Raw genomic sequence first — 21,614 nt, 5'->3', positions numbered from 1 at the left:
CAGGAAATGGCGCGGCCGCGGCGGGTCCCTACGGAGGCATATGCGGTGTCGTGGCAATGCTGGAATGCGACCTCGGCCTCCACGCAGCCCCGCGCTGCCAGGACGGGTGGAAGGTGAGGACGAGGTCAGAGGCGCTGGCGCGAAAGGCGGCGCCACGGAAGTCGCCGGCGGGCTGAACCCACCACTGCGCCACGCCCCGCCACGCCGCGTGCAGGCTGCCCGCCGCCGCCTTTGCGAGCAGGAGCACCTCCGCCCTCTCGCCCTGCTGCTGCGAAGAAGGGGCGTGCAAGGCACGGCAGCCCGGCGCGAGGGGGAGGGAGAAGCTGACAGCTGAGCTGCCCAGAGGCGCCTCGCGACCCGGAGCGGATGAGCTGGCTCCGCCGCCCCGGGAAGGGCCTGGGGTCACCTCGAGAAGGCGGTAGGCCGCGCGGCTGGGCGGCGGCGCCGACGGGCCGCGCTCCCAGCGAGAGGAGAAGCCCGAGGAGAAGTCCTCGTGCAGCAGCGCCGCCTCGGCGCGCGAGACAACGCGGAGCGACGAGCCGGGCGTCACGCCGCGGAGCCGCATCGTCATGGGCAGGAGCGTGGCGGCGTCGGCGCGGAGAGACGGGCAGACGGACAGCAGACGAGCGATGTCGGCGGCGGGCAGCGCGAGGAGGAGGGAGGAGAGGAGGTGCGGGTGCGCGGCGATGGAGAGGAGAAGGCTGTCGTCCTGGAGGGCGCCGACTGGCTCGGGCTGCATTACACATGCGGGGCGGCACGCCGCAGGCGGGGCGGCATGCCGCGGCTCAGCTTCAGGTGAGTTCATCTTGCCGGCGGTAATCGACGCTGCTCGAACGGCAGTTGTCGACCGCCGGCATCGAGCGGGCAGTCCACGTCAGTCCACGGCGCTCGAAAAGAATAAAATTAACCACCAAGGCGCTCTCAAAGAATAAAATTACGCCGTACCACAATGCCAGTTCTGTCATCCTGGTGCTCAAGGAAACGGGAAGCGGCGAAATGAATCCTGCTCGTGCAGGTGGGGACCCTGTCCTCGTCCCATCCCTCGTTTGGCGTGTCTGTTTTCTTTCTTTCTTTCTTTGAGAGAGAGTCTTTCTTTGTCATCCTCAAGGAAACGGGAAGCCGACGGTTGGTAGGAATGGGGCTGGCCAGATTTGGCTTGGAGTTTGGCTGCGTCGAGTTTTGGATCTCGACGCGCGTCCGAATAGAGAGAGAGAGATTTTTAGCAATACCAAACAAATCTAACACTCACACGTCATTTGGGGCCTGGAGCCCTGTTCACGCGCGCGCGAGACGTGCAGACAGGGTTGCCAGGTGAGAGCGAATGGCGCGGTTCACGCCTCGCACAACAGAGAGAGAGATGCGCTCTGCATGGTGGGACATAAAAGAAAGCGAGTACTTGGGCGAGTAGGCCGTGCGGTCGACGCTGCCGCGCGCGACTTTGCGCGCGAGGCGGCGCAGTTTGAGAACGGCGGTGGGCGAGAAGCCGCCGCCGAACGTCTCGTGGAGCAGCAGGTTGAAGTTGTTGCGCTTGACAAAGATCGCGTCGTGGTTGTTCCGAATAGTGCGATTGCAGTCTATGTACCTCTTAGGTACATTCCCGTAGGAGACTCTGCTGACATTTTTGGTGGCCCCATGGGAGGACGGCACGCCGCCACCACACAGGGAGCGGCTTAGAATTTGAAAAAATCTCTCCATAGAGGGCGTTATGGGCCTAGCTTTTTGGTAGGATAAAAAAATTCTGTGCCTGCGAGCGACGACATGCTGGCGTCGCAGGCGCCCCAGCCGATCCAACCGACTCCCTCCGTGGCAATCATCGGCGGCGGCATCGGCGGCGCCTTTGCCGCCTGGTGGCTGCGCAATGCTTCACCGGCGGTGCGTATCGACGTATACGAGAGGTCATCGGCCGTCGGCGGGAGGACGCTCGACACCGGCGAGGGTGACGCCTCCGTGGAGCTTGGCGCCTCGATGGCCATCGTGCAGAACCGGTACGTTGCAGAGGCCGCGACTGCACTCGGCCTCTCCAGGCAGCTGCGCAGTGAAGCACGCGGTCGCGGAGGCGGGAGGCTCGGTATCGTGGGCGCGAACGGGCGGATTGTGTTCGAGGAGGCGCCATCCGGCGTGCAGACCGCCTGGCGGCTGCTCTCGCGGTACGGGCTGCGGCCACTCCACCGGCTTCGGCGGCGGGGGTCCGAGTTCATCTCCAACTTTTCGCGGCTGTACGAGGCGCAAGCCGCCGGGCGCGCCTTCCGCGAGGGCCGGCGACCAAATACACACGCACTTCACATCAGTGAACTCTTTGGTTGAGTTTCATCCGCCAGGCGCGCCTTCCGCGAGGCCGACGACCTGCTTGCCGCGGCGAGCACAGCGGCGTTGGCCTGCATGCCCTTCCTTTGTCAGCTAATTAGTTGGTTGCTGCTAACGAAGGCGGGCTTGGAGGCGTGGCCCCGCATGACCTGCGCAGCGGCGATGGCGGAGGCGGGGGTAGGGGGCGAGGGCGAGGGCCGGCGGTGGAGGAGCTGGTGGCTGTGAACAGCGTCTCTTCACGGCTGTGGCCGTGAACAGGCGAGGGCCGGCTGGTGGAGGAGCTGGTGGCTGGACTCATGCACAACAACTACGGGCAGGCGTTAGCACCCCGAGCCCCCTCTTTCCTTTGCACACCTGGTGCTACAGAGGGCAGCCGCCAGCACGCTGGCATCTCCCCACGGGGGGAGCCCATCGCACCACCAGGTGGAAGAGAAGCAGCGGGCAGGCGTTAGCACCCCGAGCCCACCGGGCCCACACCTTGGTCCCACTCAGGAGCCTCCTGGCGTCGGCTGTGGGTAGGGTTGGGCGCAGAGCGTACCACAGCTCAATCAATGAGTTGATGAATCAGTGGATCAGTTCATGCTACTGCTAGGCTTGGGCACCGAGCGGAGCCCTCTGCTGCTTCACCGCCGTGGCGCCGCTGGCCGCCGGCGGCTCGTCGGCAGCGTTCAGCGTCGTCGGCGGCAACGGCGCGCTCGCGCCGCGGCCTGCTGGCGTGGATGATTCTGAAAGGTTCTGAGTTGATGACCAATTTGAATGAATTAGGCGCGCTCGCGCGCGGCCTGCTGGCGGCCTCGAATGCGACGGTCCGCACGTCGCACAGCGTCAGGGCGGTGCGGGAGGGCGAAGGGGGTCGGCTGACCCTCTCGTACACAGGCACCGCCAGGAAAGGGGGGGGGGGGGGACTTAATCGTTTGAATAGTGGTGCCCGAGCTCTCGTACACAGGCGCCGCGGGGGAGGAGGGGGCGGCGACCTACGACCACGTCATCTACTCTGCCCCTTGCGCCGCCGCACCGGACGGCGGCGGTCTGCTGCAGCGATGCTCTCTGTTGGAGTACCAGCGACTTCACGTGACGCTGGTTTGGGGGCTGCTGGACCCTAGAAGCGGACGACGCACTCATGGACGTATTCGGCCCCGTCTCCCGCTGTGGTCGCCAAGTCCCTTCCAAGTTTCGTCTAGATTCTCCCTCGATTCCTTTCCTTTCCCCTCGATTCCCCGCTAGGCTGCTCGACCCCGCCTTCTTCCGCGCCCGCGCGGACGGCGAGGCAGACGACGGCGCTAGCACGGAGGAGGAAGCGCTTGCCTTCAACGCCGCCTTTTCGGACCTGCTGACCGCGGCCGACGCCGACGTTCCCTTCCTCTCGATCGGGCGGTTCGGCGAGGCAGCGCCGCCAGGCCATCTCTCGGCCATCTCTCGGCCATCTGTCGGCCATCTCTCGGCTATAAACTCGGCTATCTCTCGGCAGGCCCCTCCCGCTCCCCCGGCGCGTGCGACCGGCTGTACGCAACGTCGCCGACCCCGCGGTGGAAGCTCTTCTCGCGCGACGCGCTGTCGGAGGAGCGCCTCGCGCCGCTCTTTCTCTGCCACGACGACGCCCTCACGCGGCGGCACGTGTGGGATGCTCCCGGCGCGTACCCGGCGAGCCGCCCTCGAAGGGGGGTCGCCCATGTGACCACTCCTTCATTCATCGGTGAATGCATCGATTCATGAATGAGCAGGCGATCCGCGCCGCCCCTAGCTGGTCCGAGCCCTCCCCCCTCGCTGGCCAATCGACCGGCTCTCCGGACTCGGTCATAGGTGAGCCGACCCCGGCCGAGTGGGCTCGGCACCTTCGTGCTGCACGAGACCGCGGCCGGCTCGCTCTGCCCCTGCACCCTTCGGAGGTGTCGGAAACAGGACTCACCCCCGCGCTGTGTTTCTTTTTAGGCGCGCTGCTCCTGCACCCGTCGGCCGTCGAGGCCGCGACGTCGGCCATGGAGGTGGTAGCGGTGAGCGGGGCGAATGCGGCGCTGCTCGTGGCGCAGCGGATCGGGGGGGCGCAGCGGCGGCAGGGGGGTGGAGGGGATGGGCACGACAAAGTCGCGCCGCGGGACGAGTTGTAGCAGTCTCTAGAACCCTCGACCCTCGACGCTCGACACGAGACTGCAGGCTCACGATAGAGTCGAGAGGATTGGATTGTATTATTTTTGAGCTAGACTTCGTTGTTAATAGGAACAAGCGAAGGCACACACGATTATTTTTTAAGCTTTTCGGCGCACGAAATTCTTTTTATTGCTGCTCTCTCGCGCCCACATGGATTCGCGCCTCCACGACAAGTCTACAAGCAATTGCATGATCTACAGCGCGTATGCGGTATGGCCATGGGCATGCATGTGCCAAAATGGCTTGTGCTCTCTACGTCTAGGAAAAGAGGCTCTACGGTAGGGCTTATGGCACAACGCCTATGACGGTGAGGAATTTGCCGACCATGCTGTCGGACGACGAGGAAGGCTCGCCATAGGCGCGGCTCAAGCTCTGCGAGGAGTAGTGAGTATCCGGAACGAGGAAGGTGCTCTGCGCATTCCAGAAAAGGGGGAGGGGCGTCGGCCACTGCTGTGTGGCAGGGGGGCGGGAGGCCAAGGGAGAGAAGAGGGGCGGCGAGGCTGTGGGAGAGGGGGGCGCGTCACCTCGAGCTCGACGCCCTCGCCAAAGGAGACATTGCGGCGGAAACCGGTTCGGACGGCGACCTGCTCCAGGTCCGAACTGGAACTGGGCCTAACGCCGCGCACCTGTCCGAGCGGTGACGAGGAGAGCGAGGACCTCCTCGAGGACGAGGGGGAGAGAGAGCTGGTAGCCGCGAGGACCTCCTCGAAGTCGTTGGTCGGCGACGTCCTCATCTCCGCCCAAGCCAAGGGCAGGGTAATCACTCGACGGAGAATCGGAGAGGCAGGTTTGGCGTCGGGCGGCGGAGGCAGGTGGCGGTGCGCGAAGCAGGCGGTGAGCGACCTCTTGGCGGGGGGGTCGGGTCGTTGCTTTGGCCAGCCGTGGCGGGCGGTGACATCGTCATCGGTGTTCAACGAGGCGTGGACAACGGGCGGGACAACGGCAGGGCTGAGCGATTGCGAACGGGCGACGAAAATCGGGAGGGGGCTCGGCGAATCGTATCGAGTTGATGCCAGATCCTCGCTGTCCTCGCTGCCCTCGCTAAAGTCACACCCTTCTCCCCCCGTGCTATACTTCTCGACGAGCACCAGGTTCGGGCATGAGGAGGCTCTCTTCATCGAAATGCTGAGCCCGTATCCGCTGGGATCCGATTTTGGCGTGCACGAATCAGACCGACCGAGATCTCGGTCGGTTCCAAAGGCGCCATACCCCTGAATTGATTTTTTATTAGTTATGTGCGGTTGACTGCACTCCAAGTGCTCCAAGCTGAGGGGAAGATTTGCTTGAAGACCCAATCTCTGACACACGAAAAAAAGAAAGTCTACATAGCAAGTCTAATTATAAGTTAACGGTTGCACGCGGGCTATACCAACCACCGACGACCTGGGCACATGCCAAACAACTCTAACACTCACACGTCATTTGGGGCCTGGAGCCCTGTTCACGCGCGCGCGAGACGTGCAGACAGGGTTGCCAGGTGAGAGCTCTATCTCTCTCTCTCACATGCCACTATTACAATTATTAATCGCGAACACGTGGAGGCAGCGCGGCAGGCTGCACGAGGTGGAGGGGGCATCCTTGTGGCGTCGCTCCTCTGGCCCTGGCGGTGTGAGCCACGGGGTCATGCAGGGCGGGCCGCTGCTGGCCCTCGACGGTATATTCAGTCCGAGTCGGAAAGCGCGTCCAGGCCGTCCACGTGTCGGAGCCGAAATCGTTGGGTAGTTGCCGCCAAAGTCGTCCGTGCCACCACCGCCGGTCGGGTTGAGCATAATGCATTAAATGTGTGTCGCGCCTGCGCGCTCGGTGTGTATGAAAAGAAATCCATATCACGCTGCTCCACGCCACTGGGGCTTTAGGCGGTGAGAGGGTGGGACGCTAGGCGGCGCGGTTCGCTTACGGGGGAGTCGGGTGTTACATGTATCGGCGTAGCTAGAGGCCCCATCACCGATGTCGTCGAGTGGGATGGTTGTACCTCCTCCGTTGTGCGTTGATAGCCCTGCGCTGTCGGGTCGCCCACGCGGTGGGGGTAGTGCTGCTCTCCCCTTGCAACATATACACTACACAAGCGCAATCCACGTCGCGCCCGCCAGAGGCAGAGGTGAGCAGAACTCAACTAGACACACTCATATAGCAAGGCCTCGCAGACTAGCGCATGCGCGTGCGCTCACGCCACTCGGGCGCGGAAGCGGAGCGCCGCGCCGTTGACGCAGAAGCGCGGCCGCCGCGCACCCGCCCGTGGGTCTGACGGCGGCACGGCCAGCGCGGGCGCCGTGTCCTCAATGGCTGGCCCGTCGAGAAAGACGTGGCCGAGGTGGCCGCCGCACGCCTCGCAGTGCACCTCGGTCGCGGAGCGGACGCTGCCGCCGTCCAAGTAGCCGCCGCCGGCGTACTCCTCCCGGTAGCCGACGGCGCTCTCCGCTGCAGTCCTCCAGAACGAGGGCCAGCCCGTGCCAGAGTCAAACTTGGCGGACGAGTCGAAGAGGATCGCACTGCATCCAGCACAGGCGAAGGCGCCGTCCCTCACGCCGAAGTTGAGCGGCGACGTCCACGCCGGCTCGGTCAGGCCAAGCCGGAGGACGGCGAGACGGAGAGGAGAGCGGGTCGCCGTTGGGTTCAGTCGGGCGTCGAGCCTGTCAACCGTCCAGGCCACGGCGAGGCCGGCGGCGATGTAGCTATCCGCGAACGAGAATTACACGACGTACTCTGGAAAGAGAATTCCTCCGACCATTCTACCTGGGAATTTCTTCTTGCCGTGCCGTGCCGTGCCCAGACCGGATGTAGAGCGCGATTTTGCTGTAGAGTTTGTTGTAGAGGCTCTACAGCCAAACCGCCGTGCATACGGTACCGTTTTGCGCGTTTGCACCGTTTTGAGAGAGTGAGAGACGTGCTCACGAACGATCCAGGCACTTGCTGTGCTCGTTCGAGGCACCGGACACGCGGCAGACACCCTCTTCGTGCCGCACGCACCTTGACGCTTGAGGCTTGAGACCGTCTCCGGACTCGTACAGGCAGTTCTCCGAAAAACGTCACTCGACACAGAAGTCGGGGTGTTGAGATTTTTTCGTCGAGTGGGTACAAAAGTGATTTGGGCTCGGCAGCTTGTCAGCCCTCAGCCGAAGCTGGGGCCGGTCCTCCCGTCGCCGAGAGAGCCGACTCGTTCCTATGTGCTCGTACCACTGGAGTTTCGTCCTCCTCGGGTTCGTCTTCCCCGGCTTCCTCCCGTTCTGCTCTACGTTCAATACGGTGTAGAACGTTTTCTTTTCATGCGAGAGGCTGACGCGGCAACTGGAGCACGGCAGCGACAGGCTAGACGACGGGCCCCCCCACGCTTTCGTCAGCTTTCGTCAACGCAAGATGTCACCCCCCACGACGCTGCTCCTCTCCGCCGGCCTCTTCTTCTGGCTCTCCGCTGCGCCGGCTGAGTCCTCGAGGGCGGTGCTCCTCGTGGCACTCGGTGCGGCGCTGAGTTTGCAGCTCCTCGGGCACGCCATCTCCCTCGCGTACTCGCGCGTGCTGCCCCTCTCGCCTGCCCGTGATATGTACGTGGTGGTCACTGGTGCCTCCTCGGGAATCGGCAAGGCGTGTGCGTTCGAGCTCGTGCGTCGCGGCTTCAACGTGCTCCTCGTCGCGCGGCGCGCGGCACTGCTCAAGGAGGTGCAGGCGGCGCTCCTATCGGAGGGTGGCGGCGGAGTGCTTGTGGGTGTGCTGCCACTCGACCTCGCCGACGCCACCCTCGACGCCGGCGAGGCTGTGCTCCGCGCCCTCGCAGAGCGTGGTGCGTACTGCGGGGCTCTGGTGAGCGCAGCGGGAGCCAGTGACCGGCGCGAGTTCGTGGAGTGCAGCCGCGAGGAGCACCGGTGGGCAGCCCGCCTCAACTACACGTCTCACGTCGAGCTCATACGCACGCTCGCGCCGCCGATGTGTGCGCGCCGCCAAGGGCGCGTGCTCGTGATCGGCTCGATCGTCGGCTCTGCGGGCCAGCCATTCAACGCGGCTTACAGTGCGAGCAAGGCGGCGCTGTCAAACCTGTGCGACGCGGTGCACTATGAGCTGGCCCTCAAGGGCGTGGGCGTCACCTGTGCGCTGCCGGGAGCAACCGACACGGGCTTCGCGCAGGCGGGCGGCTCGGAGGACGGCCTCATATTCAAACTTCCGACGACGAGCGCCGCACAGGTGGCGGAGCGCGCAGTGCTCGCGATGCTGCGAGCCGAGCGGCAGGTGGTGATCGGGCGCGTGTCGACGTTCTTCTACTTGTGCGGCCTGTACTGCCCGGCGCCAGTTTCGCTCGTCGCGGGCGCGCTGTTCTGGAACAGCCCCTCTGGAGCGCTTGCCCACTTCAGGTCGTTCCTGCGCGATAAATAATTTTTGTAATAAATAAATACAGCAGTCATCTCTCCGGAGAGACGGGCGACGCACGAACACAGAGGAACAGCGCGCACCCCGCCCAGCTCGCACGGGCGAAGCACCCGCAAAATTCTTTTCTCGCGATGTCTAAACCGCCGCGCCGCCACTCGCGCCGCCTCGCCCCCGCCTCCGCCGCCGCCGCCGCCGCGCCAAGCACGCCGCCGCCCGCCCGCCTCCTCGACCTCCCCACGGAGCTCCTCGTGCGCGTCGTCTCTCGCTGCGACCCCGCCGACATCGCTCGCGCCGCGGCCGTCTCGCTCCTCTTCCACGCCTCGCTGGCGCTGGAGGGCATCCGCTTGCGCTTGCAAGAGGCCGGCTACGAGCCGCCGGCGCAGCCAGAGGGCGAGGGCTGCGCCGTGCGGTGGCTGTGCTTCTATGCCTTGCTGCGCGAGGCTAACCCGCCGGCGAGGCTGGCGGCGGGCGCACGGCACAGCGTTTTTATCGACGGCGAGGGGCGGCTCTCGTCGTGCGGCGCGGCAGCGGAGGGCGAGGAGGACGAGGAGGAGGACGAGGAGGACGAGGAGGAGGAGATTCCAGGCCTTCTCGGCCACGGCGAGGGCGTGTTGCAGCTTAAGACGCCGACCCGTCTCCCGCCCTCCGGAGGCGTGCGCGCGATCGGTGTGGCGGCGTCATTTTACTTCAGCCTCGCTCTCTCCGCGAACGGCGCCCTTTGGTCCTGGGGCAGCGGCGGGGACGGCAAGCTGGGACACGGCGACGAGCAGCACCAGCTGCTGCCCAAGAAGATCGAGGCCTTTGTTGGCCAGCGTGTCATCGCTGTGTCGGCTGGACCCGTGCACAGTCTCGCCCTCACCGCTGACGGCAGCGTCTGGAGCTGGGGCTGGGGAGGCGAGGGCCGGTTGGGCCACGGTGACGAGGAGAACCAGCTGCTGCCCAAGAAGGTCGAGGCCTTTGCTGCACGGCGCGTCGTTGCTGTGTCGGCTGGACCGTTCCACAGCCTCGCCCTCGCCGCCGACGGTGCCGTCTGGAGCTGGGGCGCAGGAGCCTATGGCCAGCTGGGCCACGGCGACGAGCAGCAGGACCAGCTGCTGCCGAAGAAGGTGGAGGCGTTGGCAGGGCGGCGCGTCGTCACTGTGTCGGCTGGAGGCGGCCACAGCCTCGCCATCACCGCCGACGGAGCCGTCTGGAGCTGTGGCATGGGATACGCTGGCCAACTGGGCCACGGCGACGAGCAGCACCAGCTGCTGCCCAAGAAGGTCGAGGCCTTTGCTGGGCGGCGCGTCGTCGCTGTGTCGGCTGGAGCCGCTCACAGCCTCGCCCTCACCGCCGACGGCGCCGTCTGGAGCTGGGGCGATGGAGACTCAGGCCAGCTGGGCCACGACGACGAGCAGAACCAGATGCTGCCAAAGAAGGTCGAGGCCTTTGCTGGCCAGCGCGTCGTCTCTGTGTCGGCTGGAGGCGGCCACAGCCTCGCCATCACCGCCGACGGCGCAGTCTGGAGCTGGGGCGCTGGCGGACTCAGCCGCTTAGGCCATGGAGAGGACCTGTCGAACCAGCTGCTGCCCAAGAAGATCGAGGTGTGGTCGCGGGAGTGAGAGGGGGGCGAGGGGCGCGTGGCTGATATAGGAGTGCGACCGACTCGGGAGAGGCCAAGATCCGGATAGGGTAGGAGGGCCAGCTGGCCAAGTGCTAGACCCTAGGGCACGCTACAGATACTGGTGGCTTGGTAGCGCCGGGTTCCTCTCTCTAGGGAGAGCTTCCATAATAAGCAAGGGTCGGTCTCTCGCCCACCAACCATCGGGAGGACGACCCCGGCTAGTCGCCGACCACACCCACAAAGAACCCTGCACAAAGATCGCACGGGCGGGGGCCGGTTCCTTTTTTACCCATCTCACAGTAGAGGTGTCCGTTTTACTTTAATTTTTTATTTACGGGGAGCGGACCGTGAGTTGAGGAAATCGAGGGACGCGACCCACTTCGCCACAGACGGTCCCGCGCCTCGCCGCTATGTTTGCGGCACGCCCCGCACCGTCCGCTGTGCCGCGTTTTTTGTCCGGAGTGAAAAGTCCAACGCGCTCGTCGGTGGCGGCTTCCCTCAACCTGCGCCGCGCTCGGCGAACCTCGACAGCGCTTTCGGTGGCATGCAGCTCTTTGCGACAGAAGCCTGGAGAGCAGCTCCTCTGCTGCTCACACACTCTGCACAGTTGACACAGGCTACTGTGCGGCTGCCACAGCTGTGACAGCGATGGGCTCGCCCTCACTGGCCCTCAGTCACTTGTGCTGCGGCTTGTGTGAGCGACACTGCTCGGCGACTGCCGGCACACTGTGAGACCATGGGTGTGAGGTTAAACCACGCTACCAGCGCTTGGTCACATCGGCCCCGAGATCAGATCCTTCTACTCTGTTAGTGACAAGACTTGTCTACTCGCTGGAGCCGAGCAGGAGGGCCAGGCGCACAACCCCTGGTCAACTCACGGTCCACTCCCTTTATGTACTCTCTTGGTGTCTTGCAGGATGCAGCGCAACAGGCCAGACGCATTTGAGCGAGGGAGGGTTTCTGAACGGCCGCGGCATGCACAGCATGCCGGCTTACTAAGAATATCCCTCCATAAAAAGTGAGAAAGAGAGGAGAGATTCAGGGCGCGCGCCGGCGTGTGTGCGTCACCGTGTGGTTGAAGGGCCGCCCGCGCGGCGCGGCGGCCAGCGGGGCACAACCTCCACAAGGCCTCTCTGCTCTCTCTCTCTCTCTCTCTCTCTCTCTCTCTCTCTCTCTCTCTCTCTCTCTCTCTCTCTCTCTCTCTCTGGCTCTCTCTCTCTCTCTCTCTCTCTCTCTCTCTCTCTCTCTCTCTCTCTCTCTCCCTCTCTCTCTCTCTCTCTCTCTCTCTCTCTCTCTCTCTCTCTCTCTCTCTCTCTCTCTCTCGGCGCGGGCGTTTACGGCGCCCTCGCGGGGGCGGGACGTGCGCATGAGAGCGCGGAGAGGGGCGCCGCCGCCCGCCCCATATGAGATTGGGCAGTGCCACGGCGGAGGTATTGTAGTCAGACGGTATCGTACCCAAACTGTTCATAGTCATCACCGGCCCTGGGTGTGATCGCGTCGACCCAGTCGACTGAGGACACGTCATCATCATCATCCGCAGAGTCGTTGGTGTAGTTGCACGTCTGGTAGTACACGTCGTACATCATCTGCTTCCGCTTGCGGTGGGGCTCCCACTGCGCCTCGCTCCAGTCCACTTGGCTGTGCCCGTGCTGCCGCAGCCATGCAACCACGCGTGGTGCTCCAGTGAACGTAGAATCGCTCCAGGTGGCCGCCGGACGCCGCGGCCTGCGTGAGCTTCTTGCTCCGTGGCAGCGCATCGAGCGCGTCCAGCCACGAGAGGATGTCAACGCGGCCGGCCGTCGCCGCACTCAGCCCTGCCCCGTCGCTCAGCGGGCAGTCATCGGCCACCGCCCAGTGGAGGTCGCGCATGTCCACATGCGCGCACTCGATCAACCGGCTCAGCGTGTGGGACGACCACGGCGCGCCGAGCTCCCGCAGCCAGCGAACAAAGGAGAGGTCCGCTGGCCGCTCTCGCCCGCTCCACGGCCCATAGAAACAGTAGCCTTCGAGAGAGCCGTTGATGGCACTGCCCACCTCGACGGCGCCAGCATGGTCCATCTCGTCCCACTCGCAGCCCTGCTCCCGCAGCCATATGACCGCCTCGCGACTCCGCGCTCTCGCGGCCGCCTCCATGACGCCGCCATCGGGCCGACTGCCACACGAGGCGAGCCATTGCATGGTGCCGAGCTGCCCACCGTACGCGGCGCCGCGGAGGACCTTGGTGCTTCGCACGAGTGGGACACGCGCCTCGTCGAAATTGTATGTCGAGCACCGCACACCCTCCGCGACCGCTCGCTCAAGCACTTTCCGCCTTCCGAACGCGGCGGCCTCCACGCACAGGTCTGTCTGGTCGATAGGGTCGCCGCAGTCCAGCAGGCCCAGTTCGATGGCAAGTTCGAGACGCGCCACGGACGCCGAGCCCATCTGAATCACCGTCAGCACGCGTGGTGACAGTTGCCAACCCCCGTGGCCGCCATAGCGCGGCGGACAGATGGCGAACACAACGTCGCGCAGCCGTCGGCACGTCAACGCTATGCACAGTAGATCCCTCGTGCCGACGCTCGGGCCCCAGCCGTTTCCCACGCTCTCAAGGTCGTCCATGGCTGTGGCGATGGCAATAGCCTGAAGCTCATGGTCATTCAACGCCATGAGGCCGACCGCGGGCTCGTCATCCTCGTTCGTCCTCTCCTCGTTTGCCTCGAAGAATACCGACGAGCTTCTCGGCTTCGGTGAGTAGAAGGGCGCGCTCCTCGCTGCTCAGCGCACAAGCCGACAGCGCGCTACACAGATGGTCGAGGCCGAAGAGACGGGGGTCGGCGCGAGACATGTGCCCAACGGCGCGTTGCGATTTCGCGCCTTGCGATTTTTGTGCCCAGGGTTCCCACTCGGGAAAAAGGTGTGTACACCCCAAATCGGGTCCGGACTTCGGACCCGATTACGCTGCCGCCTCGCGCGCGCCGCTGCTGCCCTCGCCGGCAGCCGCCGCGGTCGCAGTGCCATCGTGCGGACTGGCGGTCGACTCGCCACATCGATTTCAACTCACGCGACGCGCTCGGCCTCCGCTGGCGGCTGCCGCAAGAGCGGCTGGCTCACGGCAGCGTCTCGCCGGTTGCCGGATAGGAGAGTACAGAACGTCTGGAGTGTAACTGTGTACGTGAGATCGGTTTTGATAACAAGCACGGTCGATCCGTCAAAGCGATACACTCGTTCCTATCTCGCTGGAGGGCTGGCACGGAGCTCTGTGCCGACAAACAGGAAGAGCCGAGCGGCAAGATCCAAGAAGGGCTCGATGGGGAGCGAGAACCGTCAAACGTGCTCACGGAGGTTTCGGAAGTCCACCCTGATGCGGTCGGTTCCCCCCCGGTTGAACGCGCAGCTCGCAAGACTCGTCGAGCACTCGCAGCCTCTCTGCGCCTCTCATGCTGCCGCACTGCGGGATGTTCAGTCTTTCCGGAAGATATCGTCGAGTTTTGGAAGCTGCGCGGTCAAACCTGGGGGGAAACAAGAGCGTCACGACGGACTTCAGGTTACACCTGAAGCTCTTTTGACGGTTCTCGCTCCCCATCGAGCCCTTCTTGCCGCTCGGCTCTTCCTGTTTGTCGGCACAGAGCTCCGTGCCAGCCCTCCAGCGAGATAGGAACGAGTGTATCGCTTTGACGGATCGACCGTGCTTGTTATCAAAACCGATCTCACGTACACAGTTACACTCCAGACGTTCTGTACTCTCCTATCCGGCAACCGGCGAGACGCTGCCGTGAGCCAGCCGCTCTTGCGGCAGCCGCCAGCGGAGGCCGAGCGCGTCGCGTATCGATCGAGCTCGCGATCCGGGCCGTGGAGCCCACGAGGAAGACTTCGTCTGCTGGGACGGAGTCCCGACGCTCGTTGCGTCCGCCGGAAGTGGGGTCTGCACACCTTTCGTGGCCGCGTCCCGCAGTGGTTTGAGGGTGAGGGGTCGGCGAAAAACAGAGAAAGCGCTCGTGACGTTGAATTCTTTTGCGGTGCGATCACGCCCTGCGAGCGGGGCGGGGTGCGCACTGTCCCTCTGTGTTCGTGTGCGTCGCCCATCTCTCCCTGGAGATGCTCTATTTATTTATTGCGGTGATTTTAGAAAACCAACAAGAAATCACGACTCTCACAGTGATTTGGGCTCGGCAGCTTGTCAGCCCTCAGCCAAAGCTGGGGCCGGTCCCGTAGCCGAGAGAGCCCGCGCCGTGAGTTCGACACGTGCTCTCGAGCGCCGGGTCCTCAACCGCGTCCCGGTTCAGCAGGGCCGACGTCATCCGCGGGGCAAGCGCAAGGCGCGGTGCATAGGATTTTATCACGGCGCGTTTGGAGTTTTCGCGCGCCAAACGTTATTAATTAATTAAATCGGCACTCCGGTGGTTGAGGGGTTGAGGGTTGAGCCCCCTCAAGCTCAACCCGCTGGTTGACGGTTGAGACCCCCGTCAACCCTTTAGTGGAGGCCTCCGGGGGTTGGCGAGCTTTCAGCTCACTTTGACGACGCTATTGGTGGACTTGCCCTCTACGCCTCCTTCTAGAACAAAGGGGCATGTTTGGTTTACCACCCTGCGCGTGATACTTGCCGGCGGAAGCCCCACGGCCTTGTCGTCGTTGTGGCGGCGGCGGCGGCTGAATGTGCACGCTCCGGTGCCTCACCGGCACAGAAGGTCGGCACGTCCTTTTCAACGTGACGGACGCCGCCGAGGCGCGGCTCGCATGTGGTGGCGTTGCTGGTGGCGCACTCTTTGAGCGCTCGTCTGTCTACTACTGGCAGCAGCAACGGCGACCGCTGGCTGTGAAGCATGAGGCCATTTGCACCAAGAAGGTTGGGTTCCACGTGCTCACGTTTGGCAGCCACGGCAGCTTTCGCGCAGCAGCGCACACATTATGTGCAATAGTTCGAAGAGATTCCAGTACGGACAGCTGCACAGCACTCGATGCAAACCACCTTCCCCCCTCGATGCGCACAAGGGAGGTCTTCAGGACTCTCGGGATCGGCTTCTGGCAGTGGAAGCCACACATCATCATGATGCGGCTACGCGCTCTGCCCGCTGGGGATGTTCTCTACTACCTTGACCGCGATACGCCTGTGAGCCCAGCGCGGTCGTTGCAGCCACTCTTCTGCCTCGCCCAGCAAGTCAAGGGCAGCTTCGCTACCTTTCACAGCCCATGCTTTCGTGATCGCGCGTGGACACAGCACTCGATGGTCAGGGCACTCGTGGCGACGGACGCCCAACTTGATAGTGCCACTTCTTGGGCAGGCATTATTGGAATGCGAGCAGAGCCTGCGGCATTCGAGCTTCTTCAGCGCTGGAATGCCAGCACGTCGCTCTTCGCAAACACAGACTTCGTGAATTATCGAGACTCGTGCAAGCAGGCTCACGCCAAGCACGAAGATGCAGCCTTCTGCGATCACCGCCACGATCAGGCTGCAATCTCGCTGCTCACCAAGCAGGCGGGTGTCAAGAGCTTCCCAGTGCCTATTGCGAAGCACGACCCACGCGACGTGTGGGCGTGGGAGGCGGGCTATTGCGAGCCGGGGTTCAAGTGGCCGCTGGACAATGTGGGCCTGGGCAAGACGGACTATACTGCTATTTACGGCCCCGTAGCATCTCTTCGCAGCACTTGCAAGACTTTAAAGACACCGCAAGACGGTCTGACAAATATTGAAGCATTGCCTGACTACTCAAAGGCAAGCTGTATACAATGAACCTAGCTGAACCGCCACTAAGCCGAAGCGCTGGTGTGTGGAGCCCCTGCCCGCTCATCGCTGATGAGCGCCGAGGAAGGCAGTGGCCTGAAGAGTGCTGCGCTGTGCTGCGCGCTCGCCATTACCGGCACGCTGGCAGTGTGGCGTACCGCCGTACCAGTCGTGCAACTCAGCACCGTTGAGCCGCCCAGTCCACGACTGACTCCTGGACCCCTTTTACGAAGGGAGCGGCGGTGGACGCGCCGCCGTGAGTGCGCTGCTGCAGCCGAGTAATTTAACTAATTGTAAATTAGTTTGTACATGAGCGCAGTATAATTTACGCCATTGCGGAACTTAAAGGGGTACGTGGCGGCACAATGCGTGCCTATCAGCGCAGAGGCTGTCATCTTCTCTGCGGGGCAGCTCGTGCGCCTATGCGCTATGGGGCGCGAAGCGCTCTCCCCTAACCCACAGCGGTTGGTCCGGGAGAAAAACACGCGCTACCTACCTACAGTGGAGGTTAGGTTAGGTTAGGTAGGAAGGTGAAGAACAATTAACCTCGGATTGGACACCAGCGCGGTATGGGTGGACGCCTTAGGGGACCCCTAGGCTTAAAAGGGTGGGCCCTGGGGCGCCTGCGGCTTAAACGGCTTAAAACTTGCCTAGGCAAGTTTTAAGAGCTGCTGGGCCGCCGATTCCTTAAACGGTCTTAAACGGTCAAACGACTCGGCAGCCTCCCCGCGCCCTTAAACGCGATCACACCAATGAATGGTCTATACTCAAAACTTGCCGACGGGCGGCGAAAGCTCTTCGCTCGGCCCCGAGAGCGCTTCGCTCTCTGCCGCCCGCCCGCCCGCTCGCTCGCCCGCCCGCCCGCCAGCCTCCCCCCGCGCTTAAACGCTCTAGGCTCAAATGGCTCAGGTTGGGCGCGGTGTGCGATTCTCTTAAATGGTCTCTTAAATGGGAGCGGCAGCATGGGCCCAATCTCTTAAACGCACCGAGGCGGCTCTGGAGCCGCCAATCTCTTAAAAGGTCTTAAAAAAATCCGGCCCTCAGAACCCTAGGGGTCCCCTAAGGTGGACGCCTGCGTCGCAGACCCCTGACGCCAAGCAACCCGAACCCTGCAGGGATACACCGGTTGTGAGTCCGGGACCTCGGCCACGAGTCGTTAGGGGCGCAAGAGGATACAGGTTTATGCTGCCTATCCTCGCCGCGGCGGCGGTTGGCTTCAGTCCCTTACCGCCATCTCAAACGACGGTTCGCATATCAAGCGAAGAGGAGCTGACGGGCGCGGTCCTGGGACCACTGCCGGAGCTCGGTGAGTCACTTCCAGCCAGCCTGCAGGCAGTCTGCGCCGGTGTGGTGCCGTGCGCGGGACAAGCCGACGATCCAACCTTTCTGGTCGGGGCCGCGCAACCGTGCAAGGGGCAGGGCGACGATCCGACCATCGCACTAGTATCTCAGCGAATGTACAGTTTGTTCTTCGACAGTTTGTTCCAGGTAGTTCCCCGGGGAGGAACCGAATCGGTCGCTTCGAGGGGGAATTCCCCTGCACCCACCTTCCTCTGCTCCAACTCGACCGCCAAGAATTCCGAGTGGGTCGCCGAGAACGCGGGGCCGACCGCCGAGCCGCCCATTAAGGCGCCGCCCCTCCGCCCCTCCGCCCTGTTCCTCCCGGCCCGCCCTCCTGCCCCGCCCCTCCCGCGTCGCCCCTGCGCCCTCGTCTCTCCTCGCCTCTGCACTTTGTGCCAGCCCGCTGTGCACTGATGGGCGCTACGCCCACGCCGCCACCGACAGGTGACCTCTGCGCCCACAGCCGCCTACCAGATCGTCGAATCGGACAAGCGGGGAACGGTGACCGTCGCGCGCAACGTCATCGTCAGTCATAGCTGTCGCCAAGTCAGCACTGATTGTGTGTACAGGTGGCCGCCATCTGTCACGTTGAGTCGCTGGCAGGCGACCCGCTTCCGCCGCCCACCCCGCCCCGCGCGGCGCCCTTTCTCTCCCCACTCCCCGGGGCCAAGCCCCACCCCCCTCCCACCGTCCCGCACCCTCCGCCCCGAGTCCAGGCGATTACTTTTGCCACCTGCCGGAGGCGGCGTCGCTCTTCGATGCGCTCAACGAGCACGACGAAAAGATGCTCGTGCTGTGCCACGAAATCCCCGCCGGCACCGGCTCGCTTGCGCGCGGCGACAACGGGAACTCCTTTCTGGGTGCAGTTCGGCGAACTCCCATGGCCTTCCCTTTCATGGGCTTCGACAACATGCGCTCGGGCCGCCAGCTCGGCGAACTGCAGCATTATATTCTCGAGTGCCACGCTCTCCGCGTCGATTCCGTCGTTTGGCTGGAGCAGTAGCAGTAGCACGCAGCTGGGAGCCTGGGAGAGAGTTGAAGACCAAGAAAATCGCGATCGATCGATTGAACTTGTGGAAAGAACTAGGGGTTGAACGCGAGCTCTGTATGTATGTATGTAGGAAGGTGAAGAACACAGTCATCGAAATCTCTAGTCTTTCTTAGAGATTGAGAGAGGAGTGAGACCTGAAGATTTCAGGGCAGATCTCAGTCTCTTTAGTCCCGCCCTTGAGATCTCCCAAATCTTCGTCGAGACTTCAGCCACGAAATCTCAGTCTTCCCGTCGCTCGGTGTGAGTTTCTAGAGGAAACGCGTGAGATCTCAAATGGCGAAGATTCCTTTTCGCTTTGGGAGTTTGAGATTTCGATAAGGGGTGGAGACTGAGACTGTGAGACTGCAAGCAAGAGAGATTCCGTTTTCGATGCAGAATGCTGTGAACTTCCTCAACCTTCCAACGCCTTTATCTCGCTTCGTTCGAAAAACATCATTTCGGGACAAGCGAAATCTACTCGTTTAGGGCAGCGTGACTCGAGATTTGAGATTGAGACTGAAAGCAGCACGCTCGCTTGCAATGCTTTGCGCCGCCGCCGCCGCCCATCTCGCCGCCGCCTGAGGCGGTTCTCCACGAAGCTGTGGCCGCTCGAGAGTGAGGATGAGATCGTCGCGCTTCTCCTCGGCATGGCCCGCTACCCAGTCGACACACCCGATCGCGCAGAGGTCATCGCTGCCGACATGCAAACAAAGCACGCGTCCACGACCATCAACGTCCTCGTCAGCAGCATCGAGAGCGAGGCGGGCATCAGCGCTCTCGTGGATCTTCTCGACCCCATGCGCTCCCATGAGCAGGAGAAGTCCACGCCGCTCCACCTGGTCCCTTGAGTTCTGCGCCGTCTGCGCTTTGCAAGGGCAGAAGGTGCGCCTTGTGGTCAGCGACGAGCCCGTCCGTCCAACCGTATACTGCACGCACGGGCGCTTTGACGGGCTCCTCTACTGCAAGCGCTGCCCAGATTGCCGCGCCAAGCACAACCTCTCATATGCCGAGGAGTCAACTCGGCTGGCTCAGGGCAAGCAGGTGCCGTATGACGGCGCGATGGATCGGACTCGCAAGTACGTCCAGCTGTCCCGAGACATCATCTTTGAGGGCGAGATGCTGTGGCGCCTCGACACGCAGATGCTCCACTCGCACACCGGCTTTGAGCCGTACGCCAAGGAGTGGACGACCTTTGCCGACGAGCCGCCGCAGCTGGTCGAGCCTTTGCGGATAGCGCTGTCCCTCTCATCTAATTCGGCGTAGACCGCGCGCGCAGCGCGCTCCGTGTTTGCAGACCGCCCTGGCGGACTCGTTTACACTTCCAAGCTCAAGCCAGGCGCCGCAGGCCATAAAGAGGAGCGCAGATTAAAATGGCGCCGCAGGCTCCCCGGGCCCCAAATCTCAATCTCAAATCTCAATCTCAAATCTCAGACCTCAGACCTCAATCTCACTGCAGGTCAAACCCACCCAACCCTTCTAGAAGCTTCGAGGCTCTTGTCTCAGTATTCACGCCGCAAATCTCCAAATCTCAGCTCTCAAATCTCTAGGTTGGAGGCCGTCCAAATCAGTCTCAAATCTTGAATCTCGAGCGAACTCGACCGCAGATTCCTTTTGGTGTGGGAAATCTCATTCTCCAAGTCTCTGGTCTCTAATCTCAAAGTCTCCCACCGGAGGCCGAGTGACTGAGGTCTCAAATCTCAAATCTCTGGTCTCAAATCTCTGGGTAGCACTGTAGACCCGAGTGGAGTCTTTCAAATCTTTAAGCTCTCAATCTCTAAAAAAGACTAGAGATTTCAATTACTCGAAGAACAGTCAGGCTCGGGCGACGAGGGTTAGACCCACGTACGTCCACGCAGGTTTCCCCGCTTAACTGCAGGACACGCCCCCTGTACTCGGAGCTAGGTCTCCGAGCACCGAGGGATGGTTCCGTGTACGGTGTACCGGAGGTTACCCCTTAACCCTGCAGAACGCACCCAAATTATAAAGAAAGCGGCGAGACGCCTGCCGGGTGGGGACGGCGAGGCGGCGAGGGAGTTTTTCTCGCAATTGCTGCCCGCTGACCATGGCGCCGCAGGCGCCGCAGAGCGATGAGGCCTTCGACATCATGCTACCGCTCTTCGAGGTGCGCTGGTGCACACGTGGTGTGCTCGAGGGCCTCCAGTGTTTTCAAAAAAATCTCTCTCTGAATGAAGGCCCGCGAGTAGCCCCTCCCCATCCCAAGGGCTAGGGCCTCCTGGGGCACGCATCTGAACGTTTCATTCACGCATCTGAACCACTGGTTTGAAAGAAAGAAAGAAAGAAAACAGCCCAAAGGTTGCCCGCCGAAAGAAAGCCAATTCTTGACTTGGGCCCTCCGGCCTGCGGGCGGCCTTCTCTCGAGGTCTCGAGATACACAGAGCGGCCAAGCCCAAAGGAGGGATGGGAGAACGGCACGCCGCCACCACACAGGGATTTTAAGGAGAGGGGTGTGGTGCGCTGGTTTGAAGCGGATCACAAGAATTCTTTTTATCAGCCGCCGCGAGAACAGGCCGAGCCATGCAGGAGGCGCTCTTGTCGGAGGTGTCGCGGTACGTCGAGGAGGCTCGTGCCGGCTCGGAGGACGCTCTCCCGCCGCTGCTCGCCGCCTGCGAGCGCGTGCTCGCGCTCGCGCCCGAGGATGCGGAGACGCTGCGTGCAAAGCTCACTTGCCTGGTGGAGCTCGGCCGGTACGGCGAGGCGGAGGCGCTGGCTGCGGAGCTGGGCGAGCCGGCGCGGTACGAGCGCGCCTACGCCCTCTACCAGCTCGGCCGCGAGGCGGACGCGATGCGGGCGCTGCCGGCGGACCTCAGCGGCGCGAGCGGCGCCGAGCAGACGCTCGCGGCGCAGATCAAGTACAGACAGGCCGAGTACGGCGAGGCGGCGCGGCTGTTCCGGGCGGCGGCGGAGCAGGCCGCCTCCGAGGGGGACGGCACCGCCGCCGAGCACTACACGAACGTGCTCGCCTCGCTGGTGCTCTCTCGCGACTCGGCGGCGGCGACGTCGTACGGCGCGTCGCTCGCCGCGGGGCTCGAGGCGGAGCAGTTTGAGCTGGCGTACAACCTGGCTTGCGCGCACATCGGGTCGGGCGAGTACAGCGCCGCGCGCGACAAGCTCGC

General features: G+C 63.2%; 7 protein-coding genes across 7 annotated transcripts; 4 read left to right on the top strand and 3 right to left on the bottom strand.

Annotated features, from left to right (window-relative positions):
• Window positions 1-4,558: 4,558 nt before the first annotated feature.
• On the bottom strand, window positions 4,559-5,519 carry EMIHUDRAFT_435643 (hypothetical protein). The gene is made up of 3 exons (XM_005773993.1): window positions 4,974-5,519; window positions 4,735-4,860; window positions 4,559-4,702 (listed from the first exon to the last, which is right to left on the bottom strand). Exons 1-2 carry the CDS (start codon window positions 5,181-5,183, stop codon window positions 4,735-4,737), a joined length of 336 nt encoding a protein of 111 aa, XP_005774050.1. The 5' UTR covers window positions 5,184-5,519; the 3' UTR covers window positions 4,559-4,702.
• A 1,094-nt stretch (window positions 5,520-6,613) lies between these two features.
• Window positions 6,614-7,177, bottom strand: EMIHUDRAFT_207558 (methionine-R-sulfoxide reductase; the record flags this gene model as incomplete). Its single annotated transcript, XM_005773992.1, has 2 exons — window positions 6,614-7,079; window positions 7,152-7,177. The coding sequence occupies 2 exons, from the start codon at window positions 7,175-7,177 to the stop codon at window positions 6,614-6,616; spliced, it is 492 nt and encodes a 163-aa protein (XP_005774049.1).
• Window positions 7,178-7,986: 809 nt separating this feature from the next.
• On the top strand, window positions 7,987-8,811 carry EMIHUDRAFT_65224 (hypothetical protein; the record flags this gene model as incomplete). The annotated part of the gene is made up of 1 exon (XM_005773991.1): window positions 7,987-8,811. The coding sequence occupies one exon, from the start codon at window positions 7,987-7,989 to the stop codon at window positions 8,809-8,811; it is 825 nt and encodes a 274-aa protein (XP_005774048.1).
• A 3,036-nt stretch (window positions 8,812-11,847) lies between these two features.
• On the bottom strand, window positions 11,848-12,832 carry EMIHUDRAFT_101464 (hypothetical protein; the record flags this gene model as incomplete). The annotated part of the gene is made up of 2 exons (XM_005773990.1): window positions 11,848-12,057; window positions 12,098-12,832. The coding sequence occupies 2 exons, from the start codon at window positions 12,830-12,832 to the stop codon at window positions 11,848-11,850; spliced, it is 945 nt and encodes a 314-aa protein (XP_005774047.1).
• Window positions 12,833-15,041: 2,209 nt separating this feature from the next.
• EMIHUDRAFT_207554 (hypothetical protein) lies at window positions 15,042-16,369 on the top strand (the record flags this gene model as incomplete). Its single annotated transcript, XM_005773989.1, has 4 exons — window positions 15,042-15,253; window positions 15,380-16,013; window positions 16,194-16,256; window positions 16,343-16,369. 4 exons carry the CDS (start codon window positions 15,042-15,044, stop codon window positions 16,367-16,369), a joined length of 936 nt encoding a protein of 311 aa, XP_005774046.1.
• Window positions 16,370-19,127: 2,758 nt separating this feature from the next.
• EMIHUDRAFT_207552 (hypothetical protein) lies at window positions 19,128-19,743 on the top strand (the record flags this gene model as incomplete). Its single annotated transcript, XM_005773988.1, has 2 exons — window positions 19,128-19,319; window positions 19,447-19,743. The coding sequence occupies 2 exons, from the start codon at window positions 19,128-19,130 to the stop codon at window positions 19,741-19,743; spliced, it is 489 nt and encodes a 162-aa protein (XP_005774045.1).
• Window positions 19,744-20,542: 799 nt separating this feature from the next.
• EMIHUDRAFT_207551 (hypothetical protein) lies at window positions 20,543-21,587 on the top strand (the record flags this gene model as incomplete). The annotated part of the gene is made up of 4 exons (XM_005773987.1): window positions 20,543-20,610; window positions 20,708-20,758; window positions 20,929-20,950; window positions 21,022-21,587. Coding segments are annotated over 4 exons (707 nt in total), but the record flags the coding sequence as incomplete, so codon positions are not given.
• Window positions 21,588-21,614: the final 27 nt, after the last annotated feature.

The sequence above is a fragment of the Emiliania huxleyi genome (assembly GCF_000372725.1).
Source record: "Emiliania huxleyi CCMP1516 unplaced genomic scaffold EMIHUscaffold_32, whole genome shotgun sequence".
NCBI classification, from domain to species: domain Eukaryota; phylum Haptophyta; order Isochrysidales; family Noelaerhabdaceae; genus Emiliania; species Emiliania huxleyi.
This window is presented reverse-complemented; position numbering and strand designations above follow the sequence as displayed.